The sequence below is a fragment of the Poecilia formosa genome, unplaced genomic scaffold (assembly GCF_000485575.1).
Source record: "Poecilia formosa unplaced genomic scaffold, Poecilia_formosa-5.1.2 Scaffold366, whole genome shotgun sequence".
In the NCBI taxonomy this organism is placed as follows: Eukaryota; Metazoa; Chordata; class Actinopteri; order Cyprinodontiformes; family Poeciliidae; genus Poecilia; species Poecilia formosa.
Genome location: NW_006800305.1, coordinates 73,083 through 94,093, shown reverse-complemented (window position 1 = coordinate 94,093; position 21,011 = coordinate 73,083). Strand labels below are relative to the sequence as shown.

General features: G+C 39.0%; 1 protein-coding gene across 2 annotated transcripts in view; it reads left to right on the top strand.

Annotated features, from left to right (window-relative positions):
- satb1b (SATB homeobox 1b) overlaps positions 1–15,483 on the top strand; it is a 74,652-nt gene extending 59,169 nt beyond the window's left edge. For both annotated transcript variants that reach the window (XM_007574979.2, XM_007574977.2), the window contains 2 exons: positions 9,461–9,667; positions 13,062–15,483. In XM_007574979.2, coding sequence (XP_007575041.1) covers positions 9,461–9,667; positions 13,062–13,691 — 837 coding nt within the window. In that variant the 3' untranslated portion in view covers positions 13,692–15,483. The remainder of the gene's footprint in view (positions 1–9,460; positions 9,668–13,061) is intronic.
- The last annotated feature ends 5,528 nt before the right edge of the window (positions 15,484–21,011 follow it).

Sequence of the window (21,011 nt, the reverse complement as noted above, 5' to 3'; positions counted from 1 at the left end):
ATTTATTATTGTATAATTTTTCATTCCTATTTTTGTCTTTTTACTGACTATTTTGTAGTAATAAAGAAAAACGAGACAGCCAAGCACACAGTTTAAAATCTCCCCTTATTCTCAGATTCATGCTGTTAGATTATGGGAGGAAACCAGAGTAACTAGAAAAAAAAACATTTATTCAACAAAATATTTAAATCCACAGAGAAAAAATAAAACTGACCATTGAACCCCAAATATTGTTCCAGTAAATCAATTCAGACCTGAAGGTAACCAAAAAACAACATAAAAATATGTTGCCACATTTTCACAACCACCTTCATTTTTGTTTGAACGCTTTGGTTAATCAGCTGCCAAGTAAAATGTTAGAAAAATCAAAATCTTTGCATTAAATTAACAGCTATTTCAGGTGTAAATCTGCTTAATGTGAATGAACAGGTAGAAATGATGCAACAATTTGTTGTTTCACATTGGAAGTGCCACTTTTAAAACGTCCTAAAACCCATTTTTTATTTTTTAACACTTTGAGACTTCTTTTGCTTTGTTGAATGTTCATTGATTCTTCACCTATACTTGAAGTGACTTTCCTTTTTCTTGCACAGCACAGTAAAAACACTAGTTCTCCTGTTTTCCTTTCCCTTCCTGCCCTACAGAAAACCAAACACGTTTCAAATCATCGCTTTCTGTTTGCACACAAAGCCTTGCTCCGGTCTTGAGACGAGCTCCCGGTTACTGCTTATTGTTGCGTTAGATCCACATATGCCTGAGCATCAGGAATATCTCGGTAGTCTGCTGTCGTCAGCAGATGGGCGTCCACCGTGGCGTAATGCATTTACAGCGCAGCACACCCCAGCTTTGTAGGTCGAATGTGCATGTGCAGTTACTAGTTTGGCACGCTCAGAGAGGACAAACAGGTTTGAACACACCGTGTTATCGACTGCATTTATCTGCACTGTGTTGTCTGCCAGCGCTGGACTTTTGCCAAGTTCAAGGAGGAGGAAAAAAGACAGTAATGCATTGTCTTCCCCCCCCTACTTTAACTCACCCCCAGCTTGAGACACAGGAGAGATTTGTCTGGCTGCCCCGGTAACCATCCTCTCCTCCAACCAGCCAGTGACAACAATGGCCACAATCATTACTTCTCTTCTTTTTTCCCTCTGTTTTAATTTCTGATGCATCATCTTGGCCTTTTTTGCTTCCAAATTCAGCCTTTACTGTCTCCATGAGGCTAAAAATGAGGCCTCGGCTGTTGTCGCGCAGCAATACGACGACGGGGAGGGGGATAAGCCTCCAATGGCAAATTGATGGACATCTGTTGGCTTATTTTATTTATTTTCGCGGTGGCCGAGGTCAGCTTGATGGGGCTGATAAGGAGCAAATGAGATTAGGGGGAAGGTGTTGGTGCAGGCAGTGTGACAGACCACTTTGTCTGTCCTTCTCTGTAGCGTCCCTGTTTTTTGACAGCAAAGCCTGCTTTTTTTAGATTTTTTTTTTTATGTTGGGGATTTTTGCAGCAGAGGTTTTGTGGTGAATGGCTCAGTGGGTGGGTTTTTCTGACAGAGCTCTCATTGGCAGCTTGTGACTCCTGCACTCACTTACACGATGCACTTCATTGCATCGTTGGGGGAAATCTTGCGGATGAATTCAGCTATTGTGTACTTAGGAAAATGTTTTCACCCGAACACGACGGTTGCTATCTCTGCTCGGACTAAAAGATTTTCCTCTCTAGTTCTTTGGATCTTCATCTGTTGCAGCTTCTAAGTTTTGGTCAGCATTTGAATAACTTAAAATCAGTCGGTTTTTCAAAAAGTAAAGAGATTTTCCCTTGATCTAATCTGATCTGTGCGGTAGGTCAAGTGCTAAAAATTTGGGGTATTTTTCACTACTCATTAAAATCATCAAAACTATTTGTGGTCTATAAATGCATCAACAGAAAGCATCTACCTTGTTTAGAGACATACTTTATGCAAATGGGTGGATAATTTTCTAATGCTTTAGTTTTCTATTAAATTTAAATCTTCTTCTAGCTAGTAATATTCAGAACTTTCCTCTCTTTATATGTAAGAGTGGCCAAAAAAAATAAAAAGCAGAATTATTCAAAACAGAATCAAGAAGTAAGACATCCAAGAAAACCTGTACCTGGGATTGGTCAGGAAAACCCGACTGGTGTTTTTTCAAATAAGAAAACTGTGTTAGAGAATGTTGGCCACCAGTTATTAAAAGTAGTTAATGATTGAATTGCAATAGACTGGAAAGGCCAAACTACGACAAAATGAAGCAAAACTTTGATGGAAATTGTAGCTCTTGTCCACAAATGAATAATAAATGATTTGACACCAAACTGACACAAATACTGTCTGAAATTCCTCATAAAACAATAACTCCAATTTTTTCTTCCACCTCACCACCACCTGTAAGAGACCAGAACAAACCTGTCAACAACCACAGGCCTTCCCTTTCAAACTGGAGGAACTGGAGCATGACATCGGTTTAAATATCGTTCCTTTATCTTTGAAGTAAGATCTCAAATTTTCCTAGAAGAGGATTTAGACTGGACTTAAGTGCCATTGATGTTTTTAATCACCCTCTGAAAGTGTTGAGCAGAAGGAAGTTTGACCTGACGAACGTAATTTGGTCTAAGTATAGATCAGTGTTGAGTATAAATAAGTACATTACTAAGGAGCTGACACACCTACAACAGGCATATCAAGGCGGTGTCGGCGCAGTCATGACGCTCTCAATGGTGTTTACGTGTCGTTACCATAGCAACCAACAGTCTAAACGGTAATTGAAGACCTGGATACTCAAAGGATGTCTAAGTGGCGCGTTGGACGGTTTTAGCACTGCGTACCAGAGTTTGGTAGGAGTCGTACTGTGGGTTTGCATCTTTCATTTCTCTGGCAAGGGCACGTCCGACAGGACCAGGCGTATTTTTAAGGTACCGTGGCTCCAGTGGCTGGTCATGTTGTGGCAAAGTGATTTCTTGATTAATCACCATTTTATCCAGACCCCATTAAACCCGATGCATTGCTCTTTACGTAACACGCCAACTTCTCGTCATTGTCGCTCTCATCAGAGGTTTGCATGAGCACCAAGTTAGTTTGAAATACAGGCCACTTCTACATTTTGACTTGATTACATGACTTGCTCAGAAGAAGTGGAGCCACCTGCCAGCGGCTGCGCTCCCAGTGAGGAGGTCATCAGAGTTTGATGGGAGGCTCGCCGGCCACGCACGTTCCTCTGTGTGAAAGCCCGGCTGGGTGTGGCGTAGCTGCGCTCACCTACAGAGTAATTCACTGAACGTCTGATAACGCAGCACATTCCTGGAGGCGAACACGTCCAAATGATCCCAGAACAATATGTTCTATACAAACAGCTGCAAACTGTGGATGAAATGAACCTCATACATATCAAACAAAAAACTGGATGTTAGAGACGTTTGACATTTTGGCCTCACTAATAATTTAGCTCTTGGTTTTTGTTTCCTCTCAGACGTTGTTCTCTGAATTCAGCCACACAAGTATGCGGTTTATTATAGCGCGGTTTGATGTGAGGTATGAGGCTTCACAGCCTGCTTACTAAAAGTAACCATCTTACTTCTGTTTCTCATGCGAATGCAGGTCATCTGTAAATGAAAGTATTTCTTCTTATCAGTCACTGCAAGTTCCCTAAGTCTTCTGGTTCCTGTCTCTGTGCTGTTCTTTTAACCAGAATGATTAAACTGTAACATGGGAAAATCTGAGTGATGCATAAACGCCCCTGTTAGTCGACAACCGGGCCTGTTCTGAACTACTTGTTCTATTTATTTATAGAGAGCCCTTAGTGATCTACAACAAAACCCAGAGTACACTGCATTGAAGAGCCCTAGATTTTTGTTTTCTGGAACATATTGCGACACTTTAGCGGCAGGGGCAGCAAGTTCTGTGATCCAATCAAGAGCAGTCGGTGCTTGTCAGCTGCAGTGGAGAGGCTCGGCAAATTGCATTAAACAATAAGGGGGAAAACATATTTGCAACTGGGCGGTAATATCACAAGAGTGCAGGAATGTTAAGCATAGAATCATGTTGATGCTTTGAAGTTTATTAAAATGTACAGATATTAAAGTGGTTTCCATACACGTACCATGAGCATGACCGCTGTGTTTTTTATGATGGGCTGATTAAAAATGATAAAACTCAAACAATGAGGAACACCTTGGTGCTCTTCTGCTGTGGATGGCGCTGATATGGAGATGAATAATTCAGGCTGGATGCTTGTCGTCTCTCTTTTCGCCAGAATTTGTAGAGTTAATTTAATTAGTTGATTTCCTGGAATTTGTTGGGTCTTTAGGAATTATCCACATATTTTCATTAAGTTTGATAATGAGGCTTTGGATAATTCTCAGCGTGGGTCTGCTGCTTTTTCCTCTTTAAATCCAATTTCAATGTGTCTTTGGGAACATCCTACCCCGCTCGTGTCCAAGTTTTAACCGTCTAACTGTTGATTTGAGGTAAAGTTGAAGAATTTGAAGCTTTTCTTTATTATTCCACCCAATTTATGCAAACAGGTCAGGACTGTCTTTGATGGTTTCCAGTTCATGCAGACTTGAGTCGTGGTTTGTTCCTGAACATCCTGACCAGTTTTCCTTCATATGAAGGAGGCAGTTTGGGGGATTTTTTTTCTGACATTGGAAAGGTATTGGCTAAGGCTAAAATGATACATCGATTTAGTAACAGATTAATCATGGAGTATAGTGACTCAAGAAACGACAATTTCAGTAATTAAGCGAAAACCATACAAAGAATTTAAACTGTTTGCATTTAACAAATAAAAAAACAACAACGTTTTTTAAGAATGTTCCACCCAGATCTCCTAAAGTGGCCCAGTTTTAGCTTCATCTGGATCAAATTCTGTAAAAATATCTCTTATTAAGCCCCTTTTGCTGGCCATTTATTAATCTGTTAATCCAGAAAATAATCAACAAAATCGCTCCGCACTGCATTAATGTTAAGTCAAGCAGAAAAGGCTGAGCTTTTCACATGTTAGAAGGAGTTTTTTCAATGCAGATGCATCTTTTGCTCCACATGATCGTGTTCACTAAATAAATTCAATAAATTGTTCATTTTATTGTTTAAAGGAATTGAATTATTTGTGTTTATTTGCATTTTTTATTGTACAAAAAAGGCAGAATGGGCCTTTAATGGAGAGATTAATTGATAACCAAAATAATCTTTAGATGCAGAGTCGTTTAAGAATGACTCCAAAAGACTTTTCCATCTTGTGGAAACAAACTTTTCAGATTTTTAGGGAAATCTTTAGACTTTTTCTATTTCAAAAGGAGAAACTACCAGATGCAATGGATCATCATCATCGACAACCAGAAATTGTCAAAAAAAAAAAAAACATTCAACAAACTTCAGGAACAGTTAAAAAAAAACCCTGAGTCCATGGAAACATCTGAGCACAACAGTATTTTAGTTTATTCCTTATTAATTTAACTGCATTGTGTATTTTGAAGGAAATCCTCCGTTGGCTCTCCATGTGGATCTTTTTTCCCGTCTCGCTGCCTCTGCCTGGCCTGTGGAAGCAATGCAATTAGACAAACACAAACAAAGCTCTTGAAACTGCCATGGAAAATGCTGACTGTCCACTGTCCTCAGTGCTGGCTGGGAGCAGAGTTAACCGCTGCTTGGCATCCATTTAGCATAAAACAGAAATGTTTGGTAAATTCTCTTTTTGTGGTACATGATTTTTTTTTTTTCCTTAAAAGCTCAACACCCGCCCCAGAACTGGCAGAGAAGTGAGAGAAAAAAGCCAAACACACAAACACACACATACAAAAAGAAAACAAACAAACAAAAAAAACATTCATACTTGTGAACTAATAAACTCTGGGTAGTTTATTTAATCAAATGGACTTCCTGGCATTGAAATGGAGTTCACGTCGCGCCTTTGTTTGATTGGCTCTGCTGCTTTGGGTTTAATCCTGCTGGTTTGGGGAGTGTTTGAGTTGGATTACTCCATCGTTGGGCTTGGGTACTGTTTCTCTGGCTTTGACAAGATGCTGTGTGGTGGTGTGTGAGTGTGTGTGTGTGCGTGTGTGTGTGTGTTCTTCAATACCGAATCAGCTGAAACCACAGACAGCCCAACCGGAGCGCCGTCCAAATCCCTCTGCATGCAAATTAAAAACGCAACAATAAACGTGGCAAAGGAACAAGGTGGGCACGCAGGCTTTATGGCCCCCTCTGCTCCCCTCCTCTTCCTCCTCTTCCTCCCATCCCCCCCACCCATCTCTCCCTTTCTCTCTCTCCTCCATCCTCCTCTGCTCTTTATGCCTCTCCTGCTCTCGCCTTCCTCCAGAAGCCCTCCTGGGTTTGATGTGGCTTATGGGAGGAGTTGGAACGGGGGACGACCAAACTGCTGAGTTATCTCCTGCATGCAGTGTGGCGGCGTGGCTCTGCCCTCCGTGCGTGTCTCTGTGTGTGTCGCCGTGTTTGTGCGCGGACCAGCAGCCCCGGTGTAATCCCGTGGAAATGAAAGGTGCTGCCGCGCACTGGCCGGGAGATTACAGCGCCGCTCTGTCACGCTGCCAGGATGCACCGCCGGGCCGAGAGAGAAGCCCACAAACACGCTCTCACACCCGGAGGCCCTCCGCCGTCTTCCTCCCTCGTTCTTTTACACCTCTCCCGCAGTTTGGGCAGAGGTCCGGTGTTTCCGTTTCGCTCTTACTCACACACTCACGCTGTTCTGGTTGAGGTCATCATGTCCGACCACGTCACCGAGCCTCTGAAGAGTCCTTCTGTCTCTGCAGCTGCGAATCTGAATCTTCACTTCTTTCACTTCACAAACCAATTTTTAACCGAGTAAAGTTTCTCAAATATGCTTCTATATGCATCAGTATGTGAAAATAGAAGCAGAGCTTAAAGGTTTACAGATGCTGCCAACTCCATCTTTGCTCAGGCATGAATGTTTTTATTCTTTGCAGTGAGTTTTGGTGCACATAGATCTGGATTTGCATTCATAAAGGTCAAATCAATATTTAAAAACAACAATAACATTGATTGTTAATAATTATCATTATGAATATTGTTTCTATGATTGTCAGAAAATCCCCAGCTAATGTTAATATTTAAGTAAAACCTCAAGAGGAGTAAAGAATACGTATATGCAATATAAACAGGATAAATCAGTTTATTTTACAGTAAAAATCTAAATGTTTGCATTCATTTAATGATCAAAAAGTGTAATTATAATATATAATTAACAAGACATATTTCCCATATTAATCTGCCAGCGGATCTAGAACTTTTTCATCAAAATTAGGGAATTATTGAGTTAAAACAAGCTCTTATATCTTCGTGAAAAGTTGCTTATTTGCTTTAACTAAAACATTTAACTCTTAGTGATAACAGTAAGTTAATTTTTCAATTACAGTTAAATAAATGAGGAACATGAACAGTTGGAAAACCTAATTTTTGTGCTAAATTCTGGTCTCAATGTTAAATTTGCACAGACTCAAAAATATTCTTCCCCATATATAAGCTCAGTGACTCAGCTGAGAGTAGTAGCAGAAATCAACTTTTGCTTTTCTTTGTTTTGTAAAAGTATCCTTTAAAATAAATCCAGTTTGGCTCATGTTTTCTAGAAAACGTCGAGTGAACCCAGTCAGGTTGATTGAAACGATCACCAGCTCCAGTTTTTCTTTAAACCACCTTAAAGTCTCCAGCAGCCGCAGCACATCCTGTGACGATGCGTGTTTGTGGAAGTGAAACCAGCATCATGAAATCAGCGACTTCCAGCTGTAATGTTAGTTTTAATGCTGTCCGTACTTCACACCTACTCTCCAGCCCAAATTCATGACAGCCGTGGGTCACGCCAAGCCGATCCTTTGCAGCTTTGGGCAGTTAAAATAACTCTCACTCATCTCTGCATGCTGAGTTTCCTTGTGGTTCCTGCTGAAATGGGGCCAGTATGTTTGGTGTGTGTGTGTTATTGCTGGTAAATATCTTTTCATTTTATTTCTTCTCAGGGTTTTGGACAATATTCCTTTTTTTTTTTTATCGGAACAGGCCTCATGTTTTTGTTTTTGTTCAGCATTGGCTCTACATTTTTCTGAAACTTATGTTGAGTCCCGTCTCATCTGATACTTTGATGTACAAGTAATTACAATTTTGACCAAATTTCTTTTAGTGATCTCAGTAAATATTTTAGTTCAAACTTTTCCGACTGAATCCATGTATTTAGACTTATTCAGTTGAAACGAATCGCCCGACTTTTTGGAAGAAAGAAGCTGGTCTGCAAAAAAAAAAAAAAGTGGAGTTTTGTTTCTGGATTATGTGCTTTCCTTCTAATCTAAGAGTAAACTCATTTTTTGGGGTTATTTCGTTAGGTGCTTTTATAATTCTCCACTTTAAAGTCATTTAATTCTTTTCCTTACATGCAGAACCATTTACTCATGGTATAACTGAACCTCTTATTTACTTTAAGCCTTAAAGAAACATCTCGAGTCATAAATCAGGCAGTCCATGGTGTTTTGTTTGAGCAGTTAAATGGGTTTTCTCTGATCGGCGTCTTTGAGCTCTGTGTTTCGTGGCCCTCTGCTGGAGCGTCTCAAACACACGAGTCGCTTGTTTCCTCCTGAGGGTGCAGCTCAGTGTGAGAGTGTGTGCTTCTTGTCACATTAAATTGTTCCTTCCTGCTGTGCCGCTTGACCTCCAGTCACTCTCGTCTTCATCTTCAGCTGCAGAGGAGGAGCATACACACCGCAGCTTCAGTTTGTGTGTGTGTGTGTGTGTGTTGTTGTTTTTCTTTTAGAGCTGGAAATCATTTTTGTTAAATACCTCTTCTCTTTTTATTAATAAATTAATTTTAAATGTTGTTTTTTCAACTTGTATAACAACAGGTCTGCACTGCAAATGCACAAAATCTTTCCAAGTATTTTTGGTCTACTTTTAGTGCAAATATCTTGGCACAATTGAACAAAACTAGCTTATAAGTAACTTTTCAGCAAGATATAAAAGTTTTAAAGTCAATAATTCAGCTGGTTTTACTGCTGTATGCTCGGTGCAATGGCTGCTAGAAAAGACAAGTGTTTTGTTGTTGACTTACTATCCAGAAACCACTTGTTGCTTTCTTGTTTGTTGTGCAGAAGGCTCTACTTCTGCTTTTCAAAGTGTATGGTTGTATAATTGTGCATCTGTTTGTGGCCATTTCACAAGTTTTCACTTACAACAAAACATTTTTCCCATGTTACAGTGAAATAATCTGCCAGTGGAACTATAAAGTTTTCGTCAATATTAAAGAGTTATTGATGTAAAACAAGCTCTTATGTTGTGCTGAAAAGTTACTTGTTAGTTTTGTCTTACTTCAAGTGTGTTAATATATTTGCACTATAAACTAGACCTTATTTAAAATAAATCTTTACTTTGCTTGATTCTCCTCTGTATGAGTCTGTAACTTGCTGATCTTTCCTCTCACTCATTTCTTTTAGGGTTGGCTCTGTGAGCTGCTGCGCTGGAAAGAGGATCCGTCTCCGGAGAACCGGACGCTGTGGGAGAACCTGTCCATGATCCGTCGGTTCCTGAGCCTCTCGCAGGCCGAACGCGACGCCATCTACGAGCAGGAGAGCAGCGCCGGGCAGCAGCACCACAACGAGCGGCCGTCACACCTGATCCACGTTTCCACCGACCAGCTTCAGGTGAGCAAGACGTTCAGTCAAACAAACTGAGGAAAACCCCACTTATAGTGTCTGCTTATCAAAAGATCCACTTTTTATGTCCTACAATGTCATATAATACAATTAATATTTTTTATTAGGTTCAAAAATTGTCCCAGTTTAACGTAAATTGATGAATACACAACAGATTCCACACAATAATAGGATACAACATGGAGGACCGCCTGTTTAAAAGCTGAGGTTTTCACTTCCTGGTTCATGTCAGCACAACGCCAAGATGGAAAGAAATGAGCAATGACTTTAAAGAAGCAACTAGTGAGCCTGAACATCAGTCTGGGAAGAGTTATAATCTAATTTTCAGTCTCAGTCAACTAAAGGCAACATAGTGACTCGATTGTGCTATAGAAGGGGTTTATGTACATATTACCACCCCTTTAAATGTTTAAGCTCAGGACAGTTGAAAGAGTCTGAACAAACGTAGAAAGTTTGCCATCAAAAAGCCTCTTCTCCCTTAAAAAAATCTATGCACTAATTTTAATCAAAATAAGCATCAAAACCTGTTAACCAGTGTAATTTATACAGATCAGACCAAAGCAGAGATGTTTCGTTATAGTAAAACCACCAGAACTGTTGAGCACGGTGGTGGAGGGTTAATGATTTGGGCTTATGTTGCACCAACAAAAGTATTCAGCAGTCATTGAGTTGATCATGAACTACCAGATATAACAAAATATTCTAGTTTAAATGCATCCGTATTCCCCTGCAAACCAACAAAAGTCTTGATATCTACAAGCAGTCACAGGAATTTAAACTTTATTTATGTAGTACATTTCAGCAACAGGGCAGTTCAAAGTGCTTTACATCATAAAAACACAAAAATCAACTATTGAAACATTAAAGTTTTTCAAGTGTCGTCATTTACAAATCAAAATGTTGGTTAGTGTTTCATTCATTATGGTTCAAAAGCTAAACAGGTTCATTATTAGTCTATATTTTTTTACAGCTTTCCGGATTTGTGGATCATGCAGTAGCTACGTTTCCATTAAAAATGTGAGCAAAACTTTGTCTATATTCCGATAAAGTCAAAACAAAAAACATATTTTTGAAACAAAGTTTGTTCACGCAATAAGATCATCATCATCATCATCATCATTTAAAACCTTGTAGAGACCACATGTTTTTTATCAATCTGTACTTTTTTTTAACACAACTATAGCTGAAATTAAACCAAACATTTAGAAATATATGTTTCACACTTTTCTTCCCTGTGCTTATTTTCTTACAATTTAAACCAGACGGTTAGTTTCATAGAAGTTACGTCTTTTATTGGACAATTTAGTTGCTAAATGAGTCATCTGATAGGAGAGAATAATCAGTTATTAAACTGCCTTTGGATCTGAATCATTTCTGCAGCCTGAATAAATTTGTAAAGACGCAGAGCTAGACTCTCTTGACAACAATCTGCTTATGAGATCCTGAAAGTCTGAGTCAAAAACAAGTGAAAAACACAATTTTTCTCATTTAATGTATTTTCAGCTAATATTCCAGGAAAATAAATAAACAACGTTTAACAGTCATAATGAACACTTGTAAATTAGAACCACGGCAACACTTCAAAGTTCCTACTTTTCACAGAAAGCTGTTTTCAAAGATATCATTAGGCTGAACTTAGTTAACAGAGCTGCTTTATACGAGACATCTGGCGTATGAATAACAAATAACACAAAGGCTCAGTTAACGGTAGAAACATCTTAATGAAGCACAATAATACTCCTATTAAAAGTCCGCGCCACAGCTGACTGCTTGATTTGTTTTTTTGGTTCCTTAGATACACGGCCAGTTGTTTCACAAAGGCTCTCATTTACGGGATATAAATAAGGTAATAGGATTTCTTTTAGCAGCAGATATGGAATGAGGGAGTTTTTATGCAGACTTTGCAGCAAACAGAAATGCTTGTAGATGGATAAAATTAGATTATTTCTGACTTAATGGTGCAGCTCCTTACTGTCCATAAAAAAAACAGGGTTTAAATATTTTCCACCGGTCTTTCACTAACGCGACACGTCGGCCAAATTAACTCCCATTTGCTCAACAAGAGTTACCGGAGCTCGGTATATTGGTACAGTAAAATCACATCTCTGGGTGCATTTATGCAGCTGGCGAGCCGAGTCCCTGCAAAGTGCTGTTTTGCAAACTTGATTATGAAACACCTATCGACAGCGTCTGAGTCAGAAATGAAAACACAACAGCAGCCATTTCACCGGGTCAACAGGGACCACGAGTTGCCCACTCGCTCCCTCTCCAGCCACACAATGAGACATTTTACGAGTAATGTGTCATGTGTTTGTACCGCCGGGACTCCAAAACGAAGCCGGAGCGAAAGCCATCGACAGCGGCGAGTCAGCCGCGCCGTCGCTACGTGAACTGAGCGCAGGAATGATTATTGCTGGCTGCCACTGGAGCCTGATGAGCTGCTGAGGACAGAATTGAAACACTGGTTTTCTTTCTGTTCTGCTGCTTGAGTTATTTAAGTACCTGAGGGTGATGCTGCTGCTTTTCAGCTCCCAGTAAAGCCAACAGCCAACCAGCACACACATAAGGCCTGTCAGGGTAACAGATTCAGCTGAAGTTAATGCGATAAACGATAATATTGTTGTTGTTGTTGTAATATGATGGAAATAATAGCATAATAGTGCAAGAACAAATTCTCAAAGATCAATGATCTTTAAATCGTAACGAACATTAAACTCTGGAACTGGAAGACATTTTAAATGTCTAAAATAAATAAAACAACAAATAAGATGAATAATGGAGTCTCTGTAAATGAAACTGTCATTCAATTAAAGGGCCAGTTGAGACCAAAACTCCAGACTAAACACTGTCATCCAGTTTCTGTTAGAAAAAGAGAGAAAAAGATAAATCCTGTAAATGGAAATTACTGTGTTTATTTTAATTTATCATGTAATTAATTAATTTATTGCAACAGGCCTAGTGGAGTAAAAAGTATTTAGTAGAAAGTCTACTCAGGTACAGAGTAACTGATCAAATTATCAACCATTTAATACTTAAAATTGACTTAATCGGTTGGACCAAAATGTAAAGTTAAGTGGAAATGTTGGTATTTTAGGGACGAAAATGACAATAATCCATGTAAGTAACAAAAAATAACAAATCAGGCAAAAGAAAAGTTTCTTTCCATAAAAAACTTATGAAACATTAACAAAAACTGCAGGAATGTGTAATTTTTAGTTAAAACATGTTTGGTTTTCGTTCCAGAAATTTTACTCAAGTTAGAGTAGAAATATCTCATAATAAATTTACCCAAGAAAAAGTAAGGAGTAAAACTACTCCTAAAAGCATATCTTTTCAGAAAAGTTGCTCAGTTCCTGCCCTCCTCTGGTTTTTCTCTCTGCAGGCTCAGCCGCCTCAGTCTCAGCAGCAGCACCAGCCCTCGCTGTCCCTCCACCCCTCCCAGCCTCTTCTCTCCCAGCAGCCCTTGCAGCAGCAGCAGAGCAACGCCGGCCCCCGACTGCCGCCTCGCCAGCCGTCCACCGCCTCCCCGGCCGAGACGGAGGACGAGGGCGGCCGCGGCATCAAGTCCCGCGGCGGCGGGGGGAAGATCTCCCTGGAGGCTCTGGGCATCCTGCAGAGCTTCATCCAGGACGTGGGCCTGTACCCCGACGAAGAGGCCATCCACACGCTCTCCGCCCAGCTGGACCTGCCCAAGCTCACCATCATCAAGTTCTTCCAGAACCAACGCTTTTACGTCAATCACCCCGCCAAGGCGCCGAAGGACCACAACGCCGCCGCCAACAACAACAACAACAACTGCGGCAGCACGGCAGCGAACACCAGCAGCAGCAGCAGCAGCCGCAGCAGCCCCGCCTTCGAGGAGGAGCTGACGGACTTCAGGGAGAGCGGGGAGCTGCTGAAGGAGCTGGACGAGAGCACGCAGACCACCGCCACCATCTTCTCCATCAAGATGGAGGAGCACCTGGGCCGCGGCGCCGAGGTGCAGGCCGAGTCCGAGCACGAGGTCAAGTAGGACCGACGACCGTGCCGACGGCGGCACGCTGAGCGTGAGGCGGAGCCGTGACCTCAGTCTGTACGGCGTCCGGACCGGCGAGGCGTGTTTATGTGGAAATATGTGATCACACACACTGGAAGCCCATTTCAGACTCCGAAAAAAAACCCAGAACTACTTTTTGGATTTTGTAAAACTTGTAAGAATCACTGTAAAGACTGAAGCATCATTTTAATAACCTGCACAAAAAGAAAAAAAAGTTATTGTAATTATGTTGGCGTGGATATTTGCTGGCTGCACTCGATGTACGTCGTTTTACACTGACTTCTCTTTTTGAGCTACTGATTATATTCCGAAAGGAAACAAAAAAAAGAAAGAAACAAAAAAAAGTTTCCCAGGAGTTCGATAGGTGTTTATGTATGTAGTTTTTTTTAAGTAAATGAAATCAAGGACCAAGTGGTTGTCAAGGCCTTAATCATGAGGTATCAAGTCTGGAGCCTGCTGGCGGATAAGTTATTCTTTTACAAAAGAGCGTAATGTGATTCTGGATCACTGCAATCACCCAGAGCCCAGGTGCATCTCTGAGAAGAGCTCAATCTGTACTTATTATCTGTTAGGGAAGAATTATAAATATAAATATATATAGACATTATATTGTACCTGTAAAAATAAAAAAAAGTACAGTCTTAAAGAAACTATGCCAACAAATGCCTTGTACTATACGGCACTGCCGATGTTAGATTATTTTGCAAAACCTTCGTCACTGTAATTTGTGAAATGCCACACAGTTAGAAATGTGAATGGATGAAAATGTTCTGTTGTCTGACGTTATTTATTTGCGGTTCATGCAGTGTTTCTGATGTAATTATTACAGTTTTCATTTTGAAACTTTGTCACTTTCGCCCCCTCTTTTCTTCTTTTTGTTTTAATAATCTCCACCAGTCTTTGTATTCCTATTTATAAGTGTAACTTCAACGGGCAGTGAAAACAAAGTGTCTTAAACGTCTTAAACGGAGAAGCGTGCTTTAAAGGTTGCCTATAAAGTGCTGTCCGTCAAGCTAATCATGCTACAAGCTTCACTATTATTGTTGTATGCAATTTTTACTATCATGCAAATAAGCTTAGGTGGAACGACTAACCTGCAAGCGAGCTTAGAGAGAGAGTTAAAAAGAAAAAAACATATGCAATCTGTGTGAGGTCTGATGTCTGCGACGCGTCTTCCTATGGTCAACGATCCGATTGGGAAAGCTCCGGCTGTGTAAAGATCCTGTACAAAAAGTGTTTCCTTTTTTTAAAAAGCCTTCATTTCAACGAGAACACCGGTTATTTTGTTACAAACCGACTGTTTTAGTAAGTGTTTCTCAGTTTGTCTCTGCAGAGATGTTCTAACTAGAAGTGGTTATTGATTGTTAATTACACGATTAAAAGTGTTTGTATTGTTACACAGATTTCTTGGCATTAACTTGACCAGACTCTTTCGCCCCCGGAGGGAGGGGTTTTTATTTTGTCGTCTTCTCCGGAATCAAAACACGAGACAATGTGAATTGTTTTTAAACGCCCCGCTCAGCTGGGAACACCTGCTGTTTGTAATAACTGTAAATATCACATGGTATGGATCATTGATTGTTTATTATTGTAAATATATTTGAAGTTTGTGTAAGAGCTCACCGTACAAGAACTGAATTTTCTGTTGTGCCTCTTCCTCTCAGAGCGACTGTACCTGGGCTCCTCCGAACTGCTGAGTGTATCTGAAGCACCTGTGAAATCTGAAATAAATAAAAACGTGAGGTGTGAACACCTGGGAGTTAACATCTAACGCGGCGCAGGTGTCCTGACCTCACTGAGAGGGAATCCCCCCTCACCTGTTCACACCCAGGGAAACGTGTCCTCCAGCAGCCGACTTTCTGTCTTATCCTGCAAAACGTAACACGGTTTGTGTTCCGGGGAAAAGGAAGAAATGCAAACCAAAAAAAATGCCTGAGCTGTCAGAGGTGATGATCTGAGGGGACACAAAGCACGTTAAGAGGTGAAAACGAGATCGAAATAAGAAAGCAGCGTTGGTTTTTCCTGATTTTTCACTCGCTCTCTGACAGAGGTGCCAACAACTATCAGCAACACCAGCATTAAGTCATTATCACCGTTTTCATGACGACAGACTGTCTCCTTTAGAAAATAGCTTTTCTTTTACAGCAAGAGTCATTTTACAGAAGAGGTCCAGCACATGTAAAGTTATATTTAATACAGTTGCCAAACCAACATGTCTAATTACTTTCACATACTTGTTCTTCCTGTGCAAGCACATGGACACAGTGGAGAAGAACATCTCTAAATTCTGGGTCAGTACTGCACATTAAAAACACACCACTGCAAAAAACAAGGAGAAGTTAAAAAAAATTAACAATTTCTGTCTAAAAACCAAAAACTGAAAAATCTGTCCTGGTATATTTTCCTCCACTTTAGTAAAACCTTTAGTTGAAACGTTGGTCTCTGTTTTTGCTGCAAAATCTGGATTTTCTGAGGGTTATTTTATGATAAATAAAAGAAAATACAACTAAAGCATGAAGAGCAAATTGTGTGTAAAATATTTAAAAGTCCAAATGGTCTATGTCTTACAAAAATAAATTTAAAAGTTGCTAAAATTATCTAAATATATTTAAAAAATATTACAATCATATAATAATCACTGTTTAAAATTTGAATAGAAATATTAAATACAATGTCAAAATAGCCAGTATTTATACTAAAACTAAATAGAATATATTTAAAACTAAAAAGGTCATTAAATTCAAAATTACATTGTCAGTAAATAATTGTAAAATTATACGTTATGGAAGTAATTGCAAATACCTAAGAAACTAAATTGCTTAAACTGAGGTTGCTTTTCTTTTTAATATTTAATAACACGATCAAGCTTTTATAATGTGATATTAAGGTACAGGCACAATATTAACACAGAAAGAATATTTCTTCTTAGTAGACCATAGATTAGGGTCAAAAATAAATATGTGCCGTCAACCTCAGTGTAACTTTCTTCGAGTAGATTCTAAATCTGATTCTTCAGTAAATACTCTCTCCCAAGCAGCAGCTGAAAGCTTTGGCTTGTGTTCGACTCTCCGACAGGTAAGGCTGTTTTCTGGCTCTCCACTTCAAAGACTTCACCGCACGTTAAAATAGAAATCACATTCGTGGCAATAAAGGTGACTGATGAGTCATCAATGCTGTTACCTCAGGCACGTCATGGGAGGCTTACATGCTTTTAAATTATTAAACTAAAGAGACATCATGCTGGGGAACAGGCCACCTTTTCTGAGTTGGTAAAAAAAAAGCAAACAGAGGCATCTTCTTGTGATATTTGTAGAAATCCTCAGCAAACAGTTTCCACATTAAGCTTCCAGCTGACGCACATGTGTGGTGAGAGCTGGGTGGAGCTCGAAGCAAAGCTTAATTTTAACTGGTTAGATAATAACGGTACAGTTTGAACGGTGGTGAGAGGAGACATATTTATAGGTGATGCACAACATGAAATAATGTTTGCAGTGTGAGGAAAATTATTTGGGAGATTAGCTTTATATACTTGTTCATTTTCAGGTTTAAAGATGTAACTTGAGTTAATTTATGAGTAAAAATGGTTTTCCATCTTTGTCTTGCACAAAACTCTTTGTAAATAACCTAAATCTAAATTAATCTTTAAATAAAGTAACATATCTTATGTTGAAAATTGTGTTAAAATATAACCCTTAATTTGAGTCCATTTGTTCAGAGGGAAAAACATAAAGTATTTAAAAAAATCCCTGAGCAATTCCTTTAAAAAAATATATTCTTATCTGACTTTTTCAGTTGATGAGTGTCTTCAAACTTTTTATTAGAATGCATGACCTCCTGATTCCTACATGTTGTGGCATAATGTTTCTCAACTGTTCTTCAAAATAAGAAAGACAAGAGAACATTTCGTTAAACTAAAGCAGAAGAGTGTTGATCATCATAACCTTCACAATATGCACATTCAGAAAAATAGTAAAAAGCTAAAAGCTGCAAATGAGTCAAACTCCAAAGTTTGGCCATTAAGGAAATTTAAAAACAATGAAACCTACATGCTGTCAAAAACACATTAAGAGTTTGCTCAAATTTTTTCTGTCAGGTAGATTCGTCTCATATTTCCTAACTTAATTTTCTTTAACCTCTGCAAAATAATTTGCAAATTGGCAGATTTTCTGCAGATTTTTCACAGAAAAATCCACCAATTTTTGAACCGCAAATAATCGGTTCAAATGTTTATAGGCTCTTGGCACAAGACAGCACTGCCTTAGAATGTGGTACAATCTCTAGAAAAACAGTTCTATGTTGCCAAAGTACTACTGAAGTAATTTTATAACAAGCAGTAGTTTGTTAAAGTGGCATTTTCAGAATTCATTTTCAGAGTTCAGTGCAGAATTATGCAGCTGTAATAAAAACAATAATTATTTATTCAAGCCTTCTTAAACATTGTCTATAAATGTGGACAGTAAATACATCCGTAAACATTAAGTCCAAACACCAGTACTGAATCAAACCAACTCATAAATCTAGTTTAAATAGTTGTGGTGCTGAAGGTAAAACATTGCTTTATGTGTGTTTTTCAACATTAACTATTACAAAAGTACACACTTCGAATAATTAAAAGAAAACTTTAAATTAAATGGACAAAACTGATTAAAATAAAACATCCAGAAATTGTGAGTTTGTTCAATAATTAGAATTTTGCATTGCAAGGATGCACATCTGCAGCGTGGATGTACTTAAATGCTGCAAAGCGCGCACGCTCCACTGAACACAATCCCCCAGAGTCCTCATGGAGACGTCAATCAAATGCAAGCATTAACACTTCACAGACGAACTGAAGGGAAACAGGAGTTTTGGCTTCATCATAACAAAGACTTCTGGAAGTGTCACGATGTTAAGCAAAGAAGGGGGATGGCTCGCTCGCTACAATGCTCATCAACAGCATAAGGTAAAGAGAAAAAACAATAAAGGAATTCAGGGAAACACGAGGTAAGGCTACGTTCACACATCAGGCATTTATGCGACCCAAGTCGGCTTTTCCATGGCATTCTGAAGTTCCCAATTCCAACTATTTCCATTATGTGGTACTAATTCAAATTGTTTTCAAACTTTCTTTAGATTAATTGGTCTAATTTATCCGACTTTTATGTCATTGATGTGTGTGTGACGTGACATGCGTCATGATTCTGCGCCAGAAGAAGCTAGACAAACAATGGTTGAAAATTATGATTATGAACTTATGAATGAAGTCTTGTGACGATACTGCTACCGTTGCTGAAAATTCTTAAGATCGATCCATAAACTTTTTTTTTTTTTAATCGATCCATAAACTGCTCTATCCGTTATTACTTCCGTAAACAGGCGCTGCCGAGTGACGTCGACGTAGTTCTTCTGCGCATGCGGGTGGCTTTGGAAACGTTAACTGTTCATACGGAACTCTGATCGCGGTCACATTTCTTTAATACGGATGGATATATTATTGTTTTTAAACGGTTATGTCTCATTTGATCAGACTTTTATGTCATTGATGTACATCATAAGGCAAGGTAAACAATGGTTGTAAATTATGTTTATGAACTTATGAAAGAAGTCCGTGTCTTGTCTGGCTCTGACTACGAATCCAAACAGCAATAGAAATTGTAGTCAAGGGCCGTTGCTATTGGCTAAACTTTCTTTCTTTCTTTGTCTTTTTTAAGCTTCCTTCGTCTTGTTATGATCTTGTGACATGCTGTTGGCTCCCGTTGATGAATAAACTTTAAAATCGACACTTAAACGGCTTAATCCATTATTACTTCCGTAAACAATGCGCTACTGTGTGACGTCAACGTTCTACTTCGCCGCATGTGGTTGGCTTTGAGGACGTGAACCATTCACACATAAGTCTTATCGCGGTCACATTTATTTAGTAGTAAAAAAAAAAATTTGGTAAAATAATCGAAAATTTCACAAAAAAAAAAAAAATGGAATTGAGCATCAAGACCTGCTGTGTGGCCATTTCCTTATGCAGCAGGAAGAAAGTAAACACGTTAGTCAATCAGCCCTCTCTACAGAATCTCAACTTGCCCTGGATAGATATGTGAAAGCTCTCTGCATGGCACCTCATCCTAATTGCCATAATTGACAGCACCTGTGAAGGTTTCATTTAAGCCTGCTTGGCCCAGCTTGCAGAGGTTTGACCCTCACAGTTCTTGCAGTTCTAGCAAGAAAATCTGACTCCAAAGTTGAGTTGTATTACTGCAGCAAGCCATTTTTTTTTTTAGAAACAAAAAAAATCTTTATTTTAATACTCTGTTGTGGCTCTAGAAAGAAGAAAGTTTGCTTGGAGATAACAGATCATTTTAACAGCATTTACAGTTATGGTGAAAAGAAACCATACAGACTTTTAATTTTGGGGTTTCACAGAAAAGTAATGACTTTTTACAAGTTCTATACTTAGCTCAGTGTAAACTGAACAGCAAAAAATGAACAGATTCCACACCATCTTTATTTTTAAAATAAACATGCAGTTAAAATGTAAAATCCGAGTGTGAAAACTTAAATACGACCCATGATTTAACAGCTTGTTGAACTGTTAGTAGCAATAACTTGCAGTAGTCTTTTTTTTCGTCTAACTTTATCAGTCACTCAAAAATATTGTGGAGAGATTCTGGTAAACTTTTCCAGTGTTGCTTCAGTTCTTTTGAGGTTTGCAAACATTCATTCCTGCACAGAATTTAAATCAGGTGGAGGTGTGGACTTTGATTGGGCCATTGAAACATTTTGATCCTTTGTCAGTGTGTTTGTTTTGTAGTTTGGAATCGTTGTCAGTTTCCACTGACAGCTGTTTTTGAGTCTTAGAATACTGATGAACATGGGAATTTGGGCTTGTACGGCTTCCCAAACAAGCCCAGGGTATTAACTCTTTACCACTTTTGCGTGAAATTGGTACAGTGCTTACTTCTGCAAACCTATCTTTGTTTTTATAGAGAAGAGCCTTTCACCAATCAATCTTTAATTTATTTGGTGGTCCTATCATAAAACTCAAGCTTAGATAAAGGAAAACCTGTCGATCAGCCCTTTTACATTTTTTCCACATGTGACTGATCTTTGACAATATTCTGCTAATGTTGAAAAAACACAATTTTGCAATTGCGATGTTTTCATTAAATAAAAAATGCAATTAAAATCACTTCAATACGTTTGTTGACGCAGTAAGTCATTAAAAAACATGCCACGCCATCATCCTCCCCCACTTCCTGTTGTCATCTTTGTCTTTTCCTCCAGTAGTAACATCTCTGGTTGTTGGTCACATGACTCATGATG